Source organism: Mycena indigotica, assembly GCF_014461135.1.
Source record: "Mycena indigotica strain 171206Taipei chromosome Unknown Mind.scaff0006, whole genome shotgun sequence".
NCBI classification, from domain to species: domain Eukaryota; kingdom Fungi; phylum Basidiomycota; class Agaricomycetes; order Agaricales; family Mycenaceae; genus Mycena; species Mycena indigotica.
In genome coordinates this window covers 2,625,870-2,639,990 of record NW_023503005.1, presented here as the reverse complement: position 1 = coordinate 2,639,990, position 14,121 = coordinate 2,625,870, and the positions used below count along the sequence as shown (strand labels likewise).

The window sequence follows — 14,121 nt, the reverse complement described above, 5'->3', positions numbered from 1 at the left end:
CATCGGGCCTGATTTTTCACATTGGGGTTCGTCGTAAATGTTTGTCCAATTGACCCAATGTAGGCAATGCTCTAGAACTGATTTTCGAACTTTGAAAGAGAGTATGGTAGCGTTACAGGCAAGAGTCGGATTACATAAACACCACCACGTCCACTCTCTGATGCTGCTACCGTGGCTGCTCACGCTTCCCTTACCTGCCTTCGCAGCCATCGAGAAGACTCTCGGAGTACATCCAGGACTTCTCTCTAAATATTCTGCCCCCAAATCTGGCGCGCTGTGGAAGTGCTTGGATGGTTCTAAATCCATTCCTTGGGATTTCGTGAATGACGACGCCTGTGACTGTCCTGACGGTAGCGATGAACCTGGTCAGACTCGGTTCCTGTACAACTTGAAGTATTCTGACTTGTTTTTGTTGTGGACAGGCACCAGCGCATGCGTCAACAGTACCTTCTACTGCCAGAATGCTGGACACATTGGCGCGACAATTCCAAGTTCGAGAGTGAACGACGGTCTTTGTGGTGCGTCGCCTAACGGTATCGCGACTCGCTCCCTTGGTTAACTGGTGATAGAGCCCCAGTGTTGCGACGGCTCGGATGAACAACCTGGCGTGTGCCCCAATGCGTGTAAAGAAATCGGGGAGCAATATAGGAAGAAGAGGGACGCAGAGCTCAAAATTAGGAAGACTGTGCGGAATCCAACCTCGCTTGGTATATTCCTAACACTTTATAGGGTGCTAAAATTCGAGCGTCCTACATTACATTTGCCCACAAAGAGAAGAAACGGTTAGAGGCCCTCATAGAAACATCGTCTCAAGAAATTGTTGCCCGAGAAAAAGAAGTCGCTCGGCTGCGAGGTATTTGTTTACTTGCACTGGACGTTTTTGCTAAAATTTTTACCTTCCAAGATATCGCTGAACGAACGGAATCGCTTTCCGCTGCCGCGCTGGAGCACAAGAAGCAATCTCGTCAGTCAGACAACACTCGAATATACGCCTCTTGATATGTTGCAGCCCTATACGCTTCTCTCATATCCCACTCTGCGGCACTTAAGGCTCTTCAACGCGAACACAAAAAACATCTCGAGCGTGAAAAGGAACTAGGCAACATTCTTGACGCCCTGCGCAAAGGGTACAATCCTAACTATCAGGACATGGCTGTCCTTGAAGCGGTTCGTGGCTGGGAATACCTCGCTGGTCTACCCCATATTGGTGTGGAAGAGGATGCCAAAAAAGATGCAGATGTGTCGGTCTCTGACGAAGAGGCTGGTATCGAAGACGGCGACTCAGATGAAAAGGCCACATCGGACTCTAATGAAGAAGTTTGGACTCCTCAAGACCTCGAGACTGGTCTTGATGACCTCCTCAACTCGGATTATATATCACTGCTGATGGCTCATGACGAACATATCCAGACCCCCCCTCCCAGCGCGCGTATGTTGTCCCGCTTTTTCTTGTTCTTTACTGACACGAGCCGCAAGTGTTCAACCTTCGTTCGTACTTGCCCGACTCATTTATGCCTTCATACGACGAAATGCGAGAAACTCTCATCTCCTGGCTCGAAGTCATCGGTATCTCGGGGACAGACACAGAGACTTCTGGAGGTTTGTCCTTCATTTACCCCCTTAATCATGCTCAAAGTTTGGCAACAGACACTTCAAAGGCGCGACAAGCATTGAATGACGCCGAGTCGGCCCTCAACCGTGTCACAAGACAGAAGAAGGAGGCAGAGGACGACCTGTCAGAGATATTCGATGTCGATGGCTTCGGTGCTGAAGGCGAATGGAAGAAACTCGACAACACATGTCTCGAATTAAACACGGGAGAGTATGTTGCGATGCCTGACCATCTACGACTGCTAAATTTCTCAGGTATACGTACGAAATCTGCATGTTCGATGAAGCTCGGCAAAAACCGAATAAAGGCGGTCAGACTTTCAGCCTTGGGTAAATTGTGCTCTCTTTTTTTTCGTATTTGTCTCTCACAAATATGCAGGAAATTCTCGTCTTGGAACCCGTCTCCAGACGTAAAACCTGGAGAGCCTGCTTTCTATGAAAAACAGGTCTACAATCAGGGGACACGTTGCTGGAATGGTCCAGAGCGAAGTGTCGTCGTGCGTATCAGCCTTGTCTTGCGTTTATTTTGTCTGAGTTGAATAATTCGCAGCTGGTCATGTCTTGCGGAACTGAGAACGCCATCCTGACCGTGCAAGAGCTCGAAAAGTGTGAATACCAGATTACAGGCACGTCGCCGGCGTTATGTCTGCCATTAGATGCCAAGGTAGAAGCGAGGGAGGAACTATAGCTTAGGCAATACCACCACATATTTATTCCAGCGCGACCACGGCGTGCCATTTCTAAGTACAAACAAGCACGGTGATTAAAGGACGTTGAGGTCTCCGAATTTCTCGTTGTAGCCTGAAAAAAAAAATGAGCACACAACGGGTGAAAGCGGAGATAAACATACCGGGTACGGTATATTTCCCCTTCTTTGCCATCGTCTCCATGACTTGAGCAAGACGAGGGTGTGCGTCGCCGACTTCATAAGTCTTGAAGCCAAACATAAGCAAAGAATAAAAAAGATTAGGTCGTGTCACGCACGGTAAGGTCCTCGAATGGACGGGCGTCTTCGATATTAGCGAGCGTGGCTTGGAGCTGTTTAATCTCCGCGTCGATTTTCTCCTCTGTGGCTTTTGCAGACTCAACCTGCAAAGAGTCGTTAACCATAATCAATACCACCAGCCACGAAAGCCACCCACCGCCTTGGCTTCAAACGCTTCTATGGCTTTCACATGGGCCCCGACGTCGTATGTTACCGGCTTGAAACCAGATAACAGCTTCTCCGCCTCATCAACAACAGCCTGGTTGCGAAGAACTGAACGATAATGGGCGAGGTCGACAGTTGTTGGCTCGCTGTTGTATTGTTGGTGAAGTCGTTGTGCCTCTGCGTGGCGTTTCCGGAAAGCCTGCAGTGCGGCGACGGTTTCTGTCTCCTCGTTAGAGATCGTGACCAGCCCCGGAAGTGTACCGACCTTTTCCGAGGCCCAATGTCGAGTATATGCGGGTGAAGTCCTGTGTCAGAATTATTTCCCAAGTCACCAGGAGACGATAAATGGACGAACGGCCGCGGCGACGGCAGCTTTTGAGGCCATCCTGCAAGAAGGTCAAGTCGGAAGGAAGTTGTGAGGTAGCGCGCGATCCCAACATTGATCTCAACAAATTTTCGATGATCATCTGATGTGGAGCGCGATAAGATTACTTATGAACTCATGGCGACGCAAGGCCCCATCGCCCTTACGCTGGCCAAGTAATGACGTCGAAAGCCAGCCCCTCATAAATACGCCTCTGGACAGCTCCACCCACACAAACATCTCATCCTCCAACCGTGAACCATATATCCCAACCCAAACATGCCTCTTTTTGGCCGCAATACCCACAGTCGCCACCATCGCGCCTTTTATCGACGCGATCCCGACCGAGTTGCTGGTGGATACAGTGAGAAATTTCTCCGCTTTTTAGTTCTGGCAGCATCGTTAACAAATTTCCAGAAGCCGCACTCGCCAATCCGAATACCACTCGACAAGGCCGTAAGCATGCGAAAGCAGAGCTTCACGCAATGGTGAGTAGCATTGATCATTGACATCGAGGTTGAGAATGATTTTTTTTAGGGTCGGTCCTCCCATGTCTCTTTCATGACCAAGGTCAGGCGGGCACTGGGTATCCGCAAAACTCCTCGCCACCAGAGAGCAGAAGCTCGGCGTGAATACGAGACATCTCATCGTCGTAAGCGTGGTCGCCGTCGCAGAGAGTACGCATATTGAAGAGACTGAAGACTTGTAATCTGTGCCAGTGTAAATGTACTAGTAGAATACGCTTGTATTGATAGTGTTGCTCTTGGCTTTGAATCCGGTGTTTGACAGAATGAACCAGCAAGTGTGACTAATCACGTCTTTGCTCCGTCATGGAGGTCGACCTACCTTATCGCATCGATATGGTACAGTCACTCTCTGGACACTCGGATCGCGCATGGCATGCAGCCTGGAATCCAACCAAACCCCTCTTGACAACCTGCTCTGCTGACAAGACCGTTCGAATGTACTCTTATACTCCCGCAAGGTCGTTCACCCACATAACCACCATCCCAACCGGCCATACAAAAACTGTGAGGTCAATAGCGTGGGCGCCATCTGGCGAAACTCTCGCAACCGCATCCTTCGATGCTAACATCGGGATCTGGGAGCAAGAGGCAGCAGAGGAAGGTGGAGAGAAAGGCGAATGGGAATGCGCCAGTCTTTTGGAGGGCCACGAGACCGAGTGCAAGAGCGTTGCTTACTCGGCCTCCGGTACTCTTCTTGCCAGCTGCAGCCGCGACAAGACCGTTTGGATCTGGGAGGGCGAGTAATGCCTTACGCGCCAAACCCGTCATTCAGACTCAGTCGACGTTCAGTGCATCCCGACTCTGACTTTGAGTGCATGGGCGTTCTCATGGAGCATACGCAAGATGTCAAATGTGTCGCGTGGCACCCCACAGAAGAGGTCAGTATACGTTCTCGTTGTTGCCTTGAACAGAGTCTTGAATTCTGCCAGATTTTGGCTTCTGCATCCTACGACGACACCATCAAATTGTACATAGACGACCCTTCAGATGATTGGTTCTGTTTCTCCACTCTCACTGGTCACACGTCGACTGTCTGGTCCTTGGCTTGGTCACCGACAAACAGTTACCTTGCATCAGCCTCTGACGACAAAACGGTGCGCATATGGCGACGAGTAGCAGAACACAAATGGGAATGCGCTTTGGTAATCTCGGGAAACCAACGAACAGTTTTTTCTGTTAGCTGGGGTGTCGGCAAATCAAGTACTCCATCGCTGGGTTGGCTTGCAGCAGTTGGAGGGGACGGTTTCATTCGGATCTGGGAAATTTCGGTTTGTTCGCAGCCTTGATTCCCTTGTCACCGTTAACACAAACATAGCATAAGGAGAACCCGGAAACGCTCGAACACAGACTGATCGCTGAATACCCTGAGGCCCATGGAGTTCATGATGTCAACGCAGTCTCTTGGTGTCCACGTTCAGACTTTGAAGATATGCTGGCTACAACTGGAGATGACGGAGAAGCAAGGGTATGGAGAGTACAGCCTGTAACATAGTGAATGCAATGCACAATGTTGGTCCTGCCAGTCATTCGTCGTCATCCTCCTCTTCACCCTCTCTCTCTTCACCATTTTGGAGGTATGAAAAGCAATGCTGGACAGTTCCAGCTCGACGCAAGGCTACCCATTCATCAGCGGCTGTCCAGAAATTCCTTCCATTGAGGCAACCCCGCTGCCAATCAGCATCTGTGCTGTCGGGAGGGTAGATGACAACAAAACGGACATCGTCCAGAAGCTCAGCGGGCAAATCGTGGCTCTCCTGTGCTGACCACACAAATGTCTGGATTCTGATGGGAAGTGCTTCAAGCAGATTTCGGCAAATATCCTCATGCAGTATCATTCCCCCAGAGAAACACAAATGAGTCAATTGGGGGAGGGTCATGAGAAATTCTTGTGCTTCTTCGGGTCCCTCGTCGTCGTCCTGTTCATAGCCCCCCAGCACCTCGAGGTGAGTGAGGAAGGCAAAGGCAGGAACACAGTATTCGAAATCCCTTGTCATCTGGACAAGATCTTGCGTAGCACAGAATATTTGCGAAGGTGAGAGCGGGTTGAACACCGCCGCCAGCGAATCAAGAGGCTCCCCGAATTCGCCCACCAACAATAGTGACAGTTTTTCGATATTTGGACACAGGGTAAGCACCTCGATGATTTTGGATTCGTCGATACGTGAAAACAACACGTTTCGGACTGCTTTGGCGAAGAATTCTGGGGGTTTGTGGGCCGCGGTTTGCAGAAAACGGTCGACATCCCAGCACGCGACCATTCCACGAATGACAGTATCCGGGTTGAATGCCAAGGTGCGATAGAGAAGAGGTTCAATCCATTCCTTGACGCGGTGAGCGACAAGCATCAGGGTTGGAACAGATGCTGGTCGCCTGCGAGCAACATGAAGGAAAATTTCGCGCTCTAGCTCCCGAGGCAAGAATGGGTACATCCAGTGTAGTCGAGGTTAAGCAGGGAGCGTGGGACTTACTTGAGCATTATGGCTTTCCGAAGAACAATAGGAGTGCGAAATGCCAGAAAAGTGACGCGCAGACAATTGCGAACCTTGCTGTCCTTTGCCTGTTCAATGACATTGCCTATATGTAGAATTTCCACTTATTTGGAAGCCTCCGACTATCGGGAATTTCGTGACCACCGTAGCGGGCATAGGTTGTGGGCGTTTCTGTGCAGTGAGCATGTTAGCAGGTCGCACCAGATCACTCTCGACTACTAAATCAAAAAATTGCAGGGCGGGAAATCAACGACGGAGGACAATGTCAAGACGCAAACTTCGAACAATGAGTATTTTGGCATGCAAGACAAAGTATACATTGCCCGGGAGGTTATCGGAAACGGGTATGGGCGCGCCGAAGAGGGTCGGAGTCGTTCGAGTAAGCAGAGAATCCACTTGTTGCATTGGTGCTCTACAGTCATATCGGTGGGAAAACGCACCTTGCTCTCGCGGGCCGAGTCGGCGATCAGTGACCCACGAGCTGTCACACTTGGTTACCCCGTTTTTTTTACTTCCGAGCAACTCAATTCCGGACTCCTCGGTGCCCTTTTGCAAGGCTTGACCTGTTTCAAACTTGTGGAACCGGCCACTCTGTGAAAATCAGGCCCAATTGACTGTCAATGCTTAAAATATCCTCACTCGAATCGCAGTAAATCGCTGAGCGCAACAGCCGCACCACTTCTTCGCTTGTGTTTAAATCTTTCGAACCACATGGCACCTATCGAAGGCCGACCTATAAATAGTTTTCGAATGTGAGAGCGGTTTCCTGGTTGCTTCTGCTTCGCCCACCCGCTTCTCCAATGGCCGGACTGCAGACAGACACAGACGCCATTATTGCTCAGGCTCACGTTCTCAAGGAAGAGAAGGCTGAACTTGAACTGGCTTTCGATACCAAATCGCTCACCGAATCTGCACCGCTGGAGATGAACGATGGAGTCCACGACGGTCTCGAGTTCCCGACCGACGAGGAGCGTGCAACACTGCGGCGAGTTTCAGACTCGTTGCCCTGGAATGTCTACTGTAAGTTTCTTTTTGCTGGTCATGCATTCTGACGTTAATGCTCTTGAGAAGTAATCGCATTCGTGGAGGCTGCTGAACGATTCTCGTTCTATGGATCTAGCATTGTCTTCACCAACTTCATCCAACACGGCCTGCCCAAAGGCTCGCATACTGGCGCCGGAGGGACTGATCATCAATCTGGAGCGCTAGGCAAAGGTCAACAAACTTCCACTGGTATCGGGACGTTTTATACCTTCTGGTGCTACGTTACCCCGCTTTTGGGCGCTTACATTGCGGATGCCCACCTTGGACGGTTCAAGACGGTGTCGATTGCAGTCGTGCGTTTGTTGACCCTTTCGATCTAGGCCCAGTAACCAAGTTTCCTCCAGGGAATCGCACTTTTAGGTCACATTATTCTCATTATTCCCGCAATTCCTGGCGTCATCGAGAAGCCGAACACGTCCATGGGCATCTTCATCCTTGCGCTGATCATAATGGGCCTCGGCACTGGTTTATTCAAGGCCAACATCTCTCCTCTTGTCGCGGAGCAGTATCGTCGAACCAAGCTTTTCATCCGCACCACAAAGTCGGGGGAGCGTGTCATTGTTGACCCCATCATTACTGTGTCGCGACTCTATATGGTATGGTCATCCGTCTCCACCTGAAATTCCCGCTCACTCTGTAGTACTTCTATCTGTTTATCAATGTCGGCGCGTTGGTCGGACAGATCACAATGGTCTATGCAGAAAAGGTGACAAATTATTCGGGCTTTCGAATCTGACCTAATTTTTTGATCAGTATGTTGGGTTCTGGCTAGCATACACACTCCCAACCGCGGTCTTCCTCTTTTGTCCTCTCGTCCTCCTTGCCGGCAACAAGCTATATGTTCGCTCTCCACCTACGGGTTCAGTATTGGCGCTCTTCCTCAAGCTGTTTGGCTTTGCCGCAAAGGGCAAGATTGTTCTCAATCCTGCGACGACAATCAGCAACCTCCGGGGTCCATCCTTCTGGGAAGATGCAAAACCGAGCAGAGTTGTAGCGCGTGGGGAAACAATACCGTCGTGGATGACATTCGACGATCTTTGGGTCGATGAGGTTCGTCGTGGCATCAAGGCCTGCTGGGTCTTTTTGTGGTTCCCAATTTATTGTGAGCTCTCTCGATCGCCAACGTATACCAAGTAACCCCTTGCTTTAGGGCTCACTTATGGTCAACTGACGAACAATTTGATCTCGCAAGCTTCAACGATGTCGACTCATGGCCTGCCGAACGACGTCTTGTCCAATCTTGACCCGCTCGCCCTGATCATCTTCATTCCGATCTGCGACCAGCTCGTTAGTGCATGCTAACAAACCCTGTGAAGGCTGACAGACTCCCTAGATATATCCTGCCCTCATGCGACGAGGCTATAATTTCTCTGCGCTCAAGAAAATCGCTGCTGGTTTCTTTACCGGCAGTGCCGCCATGATCTGGGCAGCTGTTCTACAAGCCTATATCTACAAGGTCAGTTGTGTCCCCAGTATTAATCTGTTCTAAATCAATTCCAGACCAACCCCTGCGGAAACTATGTTGGCACCTGCGAGGACGGCGATGGAAATGCACTGGTTTCTTCGCTGAACATCTGGATCCAGTCTGGCTCGTACATTCTTGTCGCATTTTCGGAGATCTTTGCTTCCATCACTGGTCTCGAGTACGCCTTCACCAAGGCGCCAAAGAACATGCGCTCACTGGTCATGTCGATCTTCCTGTTTACTTCCGCCATCTCCTCGTTCGTGATGTCTCATGGCATATAATTGGCGCTAATATTTCGACAGTGCACTCTCTGAAGCGTTTGTCACGCTCTCCACCGATCCACTCTTGGTGTGGAACTACGGCTCGATGGCGGTCATCAGTGCGATTGCGGGTGTGCTCTTCTGGTGGCACGTGCGTGGTATCGATGCGAAGGAGGAGGAGTTCAATAGGATGGGTGTCGGCCATGTTGCGGCGACGGACGCAAAGGACAGTGCTTAAATCACGATACTTAACTTAAGTAATACCCGCTTAAAAATTTGGACGGAATTTTGTACCAAATCCTCTTTTTCTCCCTATCTTCTAAAGTATGTTAATGCCTACACCTTCTCATGCATGGCACTGTGCAACTTCACAGTCAACCCCTTCGCTCTTGACCCTGGGTTCAACATCGCTCTGGTCACGTCTGTCGCAATCGACTTGGCAGTTCATTCTTGGGAGGTGGGCACTCTCTCACAAGCACTCCTTGAGCTGTACGACCCGCAATACTCGGTGTTTGGCTCCTCCCCGTTTCCGGTGCCCAGTGTCTCTCCGGAATGTGTTCCTTCTCTCTCCTATGCAGTTGAGCGAATAGTCCTTGGAAGCGGGCCCAATGGCTTTGCTGACGCAGAGGGCGCGCTCGCTGATCCCGCGAGTCTCGGAGTAAGCGCTGTGTTATTGGGCAAACACGATGCCCGTTATGCGGACGCGGTTCTGAGTGAGATCGATTACATCACCACTGCCGCGCCACGGTTTTCGAACGACGCCATCTCCCACCGAGTGTCTGTCGCCGAGTTATGGTGAGCGGCTGTGAGTTGCGGCTTGTCCTGACGCAACATTAGGGCCGACTTCATCTACATGGTCCCGCCATTTCTCGCATATGCTGCAGCCGACCTGGACGACACCGACCTCTTGTTCGAGGCCTATCGGCAGTGTGGGCTATACCGCGAAATACTCCGGCCCCCCACCGGACCGGGCGTCTGGCAGCACATCATCGGGCCAGAGCACCAAGATGTGTGGCCCTGGTCAACGGGCAATGCCTGGGCAGCGGCAGGCATGGTCCGCGTGCTTGCCACGATAAGCAAGTCGCCTAGAGTAAACTGGACACAGGATGCCATAGAAAATCTTTCGGTGTGGATACTGGAGATCATCGATGGCGCCATGAGCTTCACCAAAGAGGAAGGACTCGTGCGAAACTACCTCGAGGACGGATTTGGGGAGGTGGCGGGTTCGTGTCTGTTTGCGGCAGCCATCTACCGCATGGCCGTCCTGCAGCCTGAGGTCCCTCGCAATGGGGAACACATCATCTGGGCCGACGCAATTCGCGCCACAATGGCACTACACATTACGAGCGGGGGAATAGCAACCCCGGCTGTCAATCCAATGAACCCTACAGATCCCAAACCACTCTTCACAGGATCGCCAGAGGGCAACTCATTTGTTGTCCTTATGTATGCTGCATGGCGTGATTGCGTTCTGGTTGGTATTTGTTCGTAGCCTCAGTTGGGAGTGCTTTGGTAGCTTCGTGACCAAACTCCTATGTGCTAGTACAACCAAAAAATGTCAAGGCTGGTGACAATTGCAAGTTCTCCGACCTCTGAATCGTCTGATAGCCCTGGCTTGACGAATGCTACATCCATGGTTTGGGCGGGATAGGAGATCTTGCGGCGATAGAGGCCATGGAGACGAGTATATTAGAGCTGAGGTCCATGATTTTCCTTGCTATGTGCCAACTGACCTGATTCAATAACCATTTCGAAAGACACGATGCAGGCTCCTTGCTGTCGCTGCAAAACGCTCTCGAAGCTGTCAGAACCTCACAGTCTGCCTGCTGAGTGCTCTTACAGGCGAAAGTGCCATTATGTAGATTAGATACGAGTAAAACTGAGCTTGATAGCTTCTATATATAGCGAGCGCAGCTCCTGCAAGCGGCAAGCGTGACGCGGTGGCCTTCTCTTCCAAAGCACTCTTCAACCAACTCGCCATGAGCACTTAGCCACGGCCATGTTTCTCGATACCACCAGGCACCATGATTACCTTACATCAGATAAGACTGAGCGAAAATCGAGTGTAGTTTGTGTTTGATGCGAGTAAGTTACAAATGTGTCGAATACTTTGATTAGTTAACTGGCGAGTGATTCTGACGACGTCCAAAGGTTCCACAACGTCGTAGATGACCGAGAAAAGCAATGAGTGCCATCAGGGCGTAAAACACAGTCGCCATTACGGACGACTGGGCCGGACGCGAAAGTAGTGTCGCTGAGCCGCCACCACAACGTTTGACGGGATGGAGTAGAGTATGAGGGTATAAGCACTCGTCACACCAAACGTGCGACTTGGGCTTTCTATAGATGCAAGGACCGGACCGCTGGGAAAAACGGTGGAGACCATGCACATCATGAGCTGGTCATCGGGGCTGGTGTCCTTGCTCCTCCTGCCGCTCGCCTTTCGGGTGTCCTATCACCAGCGCCCATAGCCAGTTCTGGCGTGCGCTCCCCAGCCTGAATGGCCTCTATCTCCATATCCATCGAATCTGCCTCTTCGTTGTCGGCCTCATCACCCGTGTCATCTGCACTGCTTAGGCTACGAGTGTCGTCGCTACTCGAGCCAGCGCTTGAATGGGCAGGCCGAATAGTCGGCTCGTCATCGGTCGTCCATCCGCCATCAGTTTCCGTGCCTTCAGTCTCAGTTTCAGTCTCCGTGTCATAGTCCGGAGTTTGGCTCGGCCCGCCATTTGCGAGTTTCGGTGATATGCGGCCACCGTAGGCATCGATGGCGCCCATAGCTTGCATTGGCGCAGTGACAGAGGCCGGCGTGTGTCGCACAGGTTCAGGAGAGTTGGAGAATATAATAAGCTGCTCGGCATATCGCTGCATCTCCTCTCGGGGGATCACGAGTCTGAAGTCGTTCAGGAGGAGAAATTGCAGCTCGAGCTGATTAAGCTCCGCTTGGGGCAGCCCCCCGACCTGGATAGGGTTAAGCAAAGGCGTTGGCCAGATAAGCGGAAACAGCGCACCTTGGCGTAACGAGAGTTGGTGTAGAAGACGTCACTGAAGAACTTGCTTGCGACGGTGACGCCCGCAATGACCAGACGGTGGATATTAAACGAGTCTATGACAAACGTCCGTCCGGTAGCCTCCGTGCTGAGTTTCGACATACGGTCGAAATAAACAAGGAGCGAGAGAAAGACTTCGTTCGTGGTTGGACAGTATTTAAGGATGCGGAGCAGATAGGCCTCCAGCGAGATGGTAGGAATGTTGCGAGCATGGAAAGTGAGGACTGATGCTGGAGTCGAGATTGCTGTCCTCGAGGCAGTGGTCAAAGTTCGCCATATGGGAGCATCGGTGGGTGTAACGGTGGCTAGGGTAGTTCGGGTGGGCGTTGTGGAGGGCGGGGCAGTGTGTGCAATTGAGTCGAGTTTGTCGTTGGTAGCTGATATTTCTGAATGAGAAAATGTCGGGCAAGATTAATAGCTACGATACGGACCTGCTATCTGGCTAAGGAGAGAGGCAAGCAGTTTAAGAAGGTCTGGCGATGAGTAGGAGTGAATATCGAAGTTCGTTTGCTGTGGTTGTGGAGGAGCGGGAGGAGGGGGAGCGGGAGGTCTGGGCCTGCTTGTCGCAGGTGGCGTTGGAGCAACCACAATGGCTGATGGTTTTCGGGTTGGATTTCGGTGAGTTCCAGTCCGTTGCTTATGAGGAATATCGTGGGTTTGCACCAAAGTCGCCAACATAGAAGCACGCGTAGCGAGAATTGGCTCGTGGCGGGGTAAACAGACTGAAAAACGGGCACGCTATGTCACGGGTTGATTGATCGGCTACCAACAAATCTATGCTAATCGTTTTTTTAAATTTTTTGCTCTGGGATAACCTGGTTTGCACCCCTCAACAAGGTCAACTTGGTTAGCTGCTCCAGTCTTTGTTGTTGTTTGCGCGTCTTTCTTGCCTGCTTTTGCTTCGACTTTTGCGCAACAGCCAAAGTCAACCACCGTCTTCTCCTTTCCTTCTCTTCTTGCTCAGTGAGCTTCTGTCGCCACTTGAATGTCGCATCGGCCCTGGCTTCGTGTTTCTTCCGTCCGTTGAGCTCTCGCATTTCAGCTGCGATGTAATCACGCAGTAAAGCTTTGCGGTAGGCTTTGTGAGACTGCCAGCGCTTCATTTTCTTGGCACGGGAATGGGGATTCGATAGCTCGCGGTCGAGATAGCTCTCCACTGGTGGCGAATCACCGAACCACGGCTTCTTCGTGGGATGTGACATCCCCGCAATCCATTCCTCCTCAGTTGGCTTGCGAACAAGCGGCGCAGAAAGTTTGGTTGCGAAAGAAGGTGGCACATAGGTGACTTTGTACACGTCCTCTTTTTTCGTGTCGTACATGCCAGCTAATCCATTTTCAAGTCAACACCGTCCTGACGAAAAAAAAAAAGAGAAGAGTTGCATACCGGTGGGGTGGGATTTCCGGGGTACCTTGGGCCATGGAATGAGTATCTTCTGTCCCTTGAGATGAGGAACGACTGGTGTTGTGGCAGACGCGAATCGCTCCCATTGCCATCGGTGTTGTCGACTATTCCAGACGGGGGATGAAGTGGAAACACGCTTCGCAAAGACGCTAAAGGACAGAGAATGAGGTTGGAGGGAAACAAGTAAAAATTCAGAAAACACGCACGGAACCTTGCGAGGCTCTGTAGAACCGGGCAATGGCGGGAAGTCGTAGTCGCCAATGTAAAGCTGGCATCTCGCATAAGAGTAGGCGGGGTGTTCAGACGAAACACTGCTCTCGGGCTTTCCAAAAAGTCAGAACATTAACACTGGATGACTAGCCTAGCACGCACTATAGGGAACTCGACGATATTTTCTAGCCGTCGAATTTTATAAACTTCACGCAATTTGTTGCCATATCTGCCGCGGATACGGACACGGTCGCCTGGCACTATGTTCCAAAACTTTATGCGCTCTTTCGGGACATGGGTGTCCTGCTTGCTTGTTGGGTCAAATGCGTCCCATTGACCCTTCTGAGTGACACGAAGATGACGAGGAAGGGGTCGTAGGTGATTAAAGTTGGTCGTCCATGGTAGCCGCGTGCCCTGGGTCAGCTGCTTGTAGAGCGCTGAAGTTAGTTGTGCTTTGGGCACGACAGCTGTGGTCATGAAATTTCTTGGTCATGTGACAACGAACACGATGGGTGTACAGACAAGGACAACGAAAGCAACAGAAACACC

General features: G+C 51.2%; 9 protein-coding genes across 9 annotated transcripts; 5 read left to right on the top strand and 4 right to left on the bottom strand.

Annotated features, from left to right (window-relative positions):
- Positions 1-103: 103 nt before the first annotated feature.
- On the top strand, positions 104-2,299 carry MIND_00727900 (uncharacterized protein; the record flags this gene model as incomplete). The annotated part of the gene is made up of 11 exons (XM_037363980.1): positions 104-365; positions 423-518; positions 570-685; positions 730-853; positions 905-964; positions 1,010-1,429; positions 1,477-1,599; positions 1,648-1,822; positions 1,867-1,941; positions 1,991-2,108; positions 2,162-2,299. 11 exons carry the CDS (start codon positions 104-106, stop codon positions 2,297-2,299), a joined length of 1,707 nt encoding a protein of 568 aa, XP_037219624.1.
- A 75-nt stretch (positions 2,300-2,374) lies between these two features.
- MIND_00727800 (ATP synthase subunit d, mitochondrial) lies at positions 2,375-3,146 on the bottom strand (the record flags this gene model as incomplete). Its single annotated transcript, XM_037363979.1, has 6 exons — positions 2,375-2,412; positions 2,462-2,543; positions 2,596-2,700; positions 2,754-2,980; positions 3,027-3,066; positions 3,117-3,146. The coding sequence occupies 6 exons, from the start codon at positions 3,144-3,146 to the stop codon at positions 2,375-2,377; spliced, it is 522 nt and encodes a 173-aa protein (XP_037219623.1).
- Positions 3,147-3,404: 258 nt separating this feature from the next.
- On the top strand, positions 3,405-3,815 carry MIND_00727700 (uncharacterized protein; the record flags this gene model as incomplete). The annotated part of the gene is made up of 3 exons (XM_037363978.1): positions 3,405-3,489; positions 3,543-3,613; positions 3,663-3,815. 3 exons carry the CDS (start codon positions 3,405-3,407, stop codon positions 3,813-3,815), a joined length of 309 nt encoding a protein of 102 aa, XP_037219622.1.
- Positions 3,816-3,955: 140 nt separating this feature from the next.
- Positions 3,956-5,144, top strand: MIND_00727600 (putative cytosolic iron-sulfur protein assembly protein 1; the record flags this gene model as incomplete). The annotated part of the gene is made up of 4 exons (XM_037363977.1): positions 3,956-4,392; positions 4,431-4,530; positions 4,582-4,920; positions 4,968-5,144. The coding sequence occupies 4 exons, from the start codon at positions 3,956-3,958 to the stop codon at positions 5,142-5,144; spliced, it is 1,053 nt and encodes a 350-aa protein (XP_037219621.1).
- A 31-nt stretch (positions 5,145-5,175) lies between these two features.
- Positions 5,176-5,997, bottom strand: MIND_00727500 (uncharacterized protein; the record flags this gene model as incomplete). Its single annotated transcript, XM_037363976.1, has 1 exon — positions 5,176-5,997. One exon carries the CDS (start codon positions 5,995-5,997, stop codon positions 5,176-5,178), a length of 822 nt encoding a protein of 273 aa, XP_037219620.1.
- Positions 5,998-6,941: 944 nt separating this feature from the next.
- MIND_00727400 (uncharacterized protein) lies at positions 6,942-9,148 on the top strand (the record flags this gene model as incomplete). The annotated part of the gene is made up of 9 exons (XM_037363975.1): positions 6,942-7,161; positions 7,213-7,478; positions 7,530-7,781; positions 7,826-7,891; positions 7,939-8,287; positions 8,336-8,472; positions 8,519-8,641; positions 8,686-8,906; positions 8,953-9,148. The coding sequence occupies 9 exons, from the start codon at positions 6,942-6,944 to the stop codon at positions 9,146-9,148; spliced, it is 1,830 nt and encodes a 609-aa protein (XP_037219619.1).
- A 114-nt stretch (positions 9,149-9,262) lies between these two features.
- On the top strand, positions 9,263-10,402 carry MIND_00727300 (uncharacterized protein; the record flags this gene model as incomplete). Its single annotated transcript, XM_037363974.1, has 2 exons — positions 9,263-9,705; positions 9,748-10,402. The coding sequence occupies 2 exons, from the start codon at positions 9,263-9,265 to the stop codon at positions 10,400-10,402; spliced, it is 1,098 nt and encodes a 365-aa protein (XP_037219618.1).
- Positions 10,403-11,301: 899 nt separating this feature from the next.
- Positions 11,302-12,638, bottom strand: MIND_00727200 (Cyclin-domain-containing protein; the record flags this gene model as incomplete). The annotated part of the gene is made up of 3 exons (XM_037363973.1): positions 11,302-11,871; positions 11,922-12,337; positions 12,392-12,638. The coding sequence occupies 3 exons, from the start codon at positions 12,636-12,638 to the stop codon at positions 11,302-11,304; spliced, it is 1,233 nt and encodes a 410-aa protein (XP_037219617.1).
- Positions 12,639-12,751: 113 nt separating this feature from the next.
- MIND_00727100 (Nucleoside transporter) lies at positions 12,752-14,049 on the bottom strand (the record flags this gene model as incomplete). Its single annotated transcript, XM_037363972.1, has 4 exons — positions 12,752-13,284; positions 13,345-13,511; positions 13,569-13,684; positions 13,735-14,049. 4 exons carry the CDS (start codon positions 14,047-14,049, stop codon positions 12,752-12,754), a joined length of 1,131 nt encoding a protein of 376 aa, XP_037219616.1.
- Between the last annotated feature and the right edge of the window lie 72 nt (positions 14,050-14,121).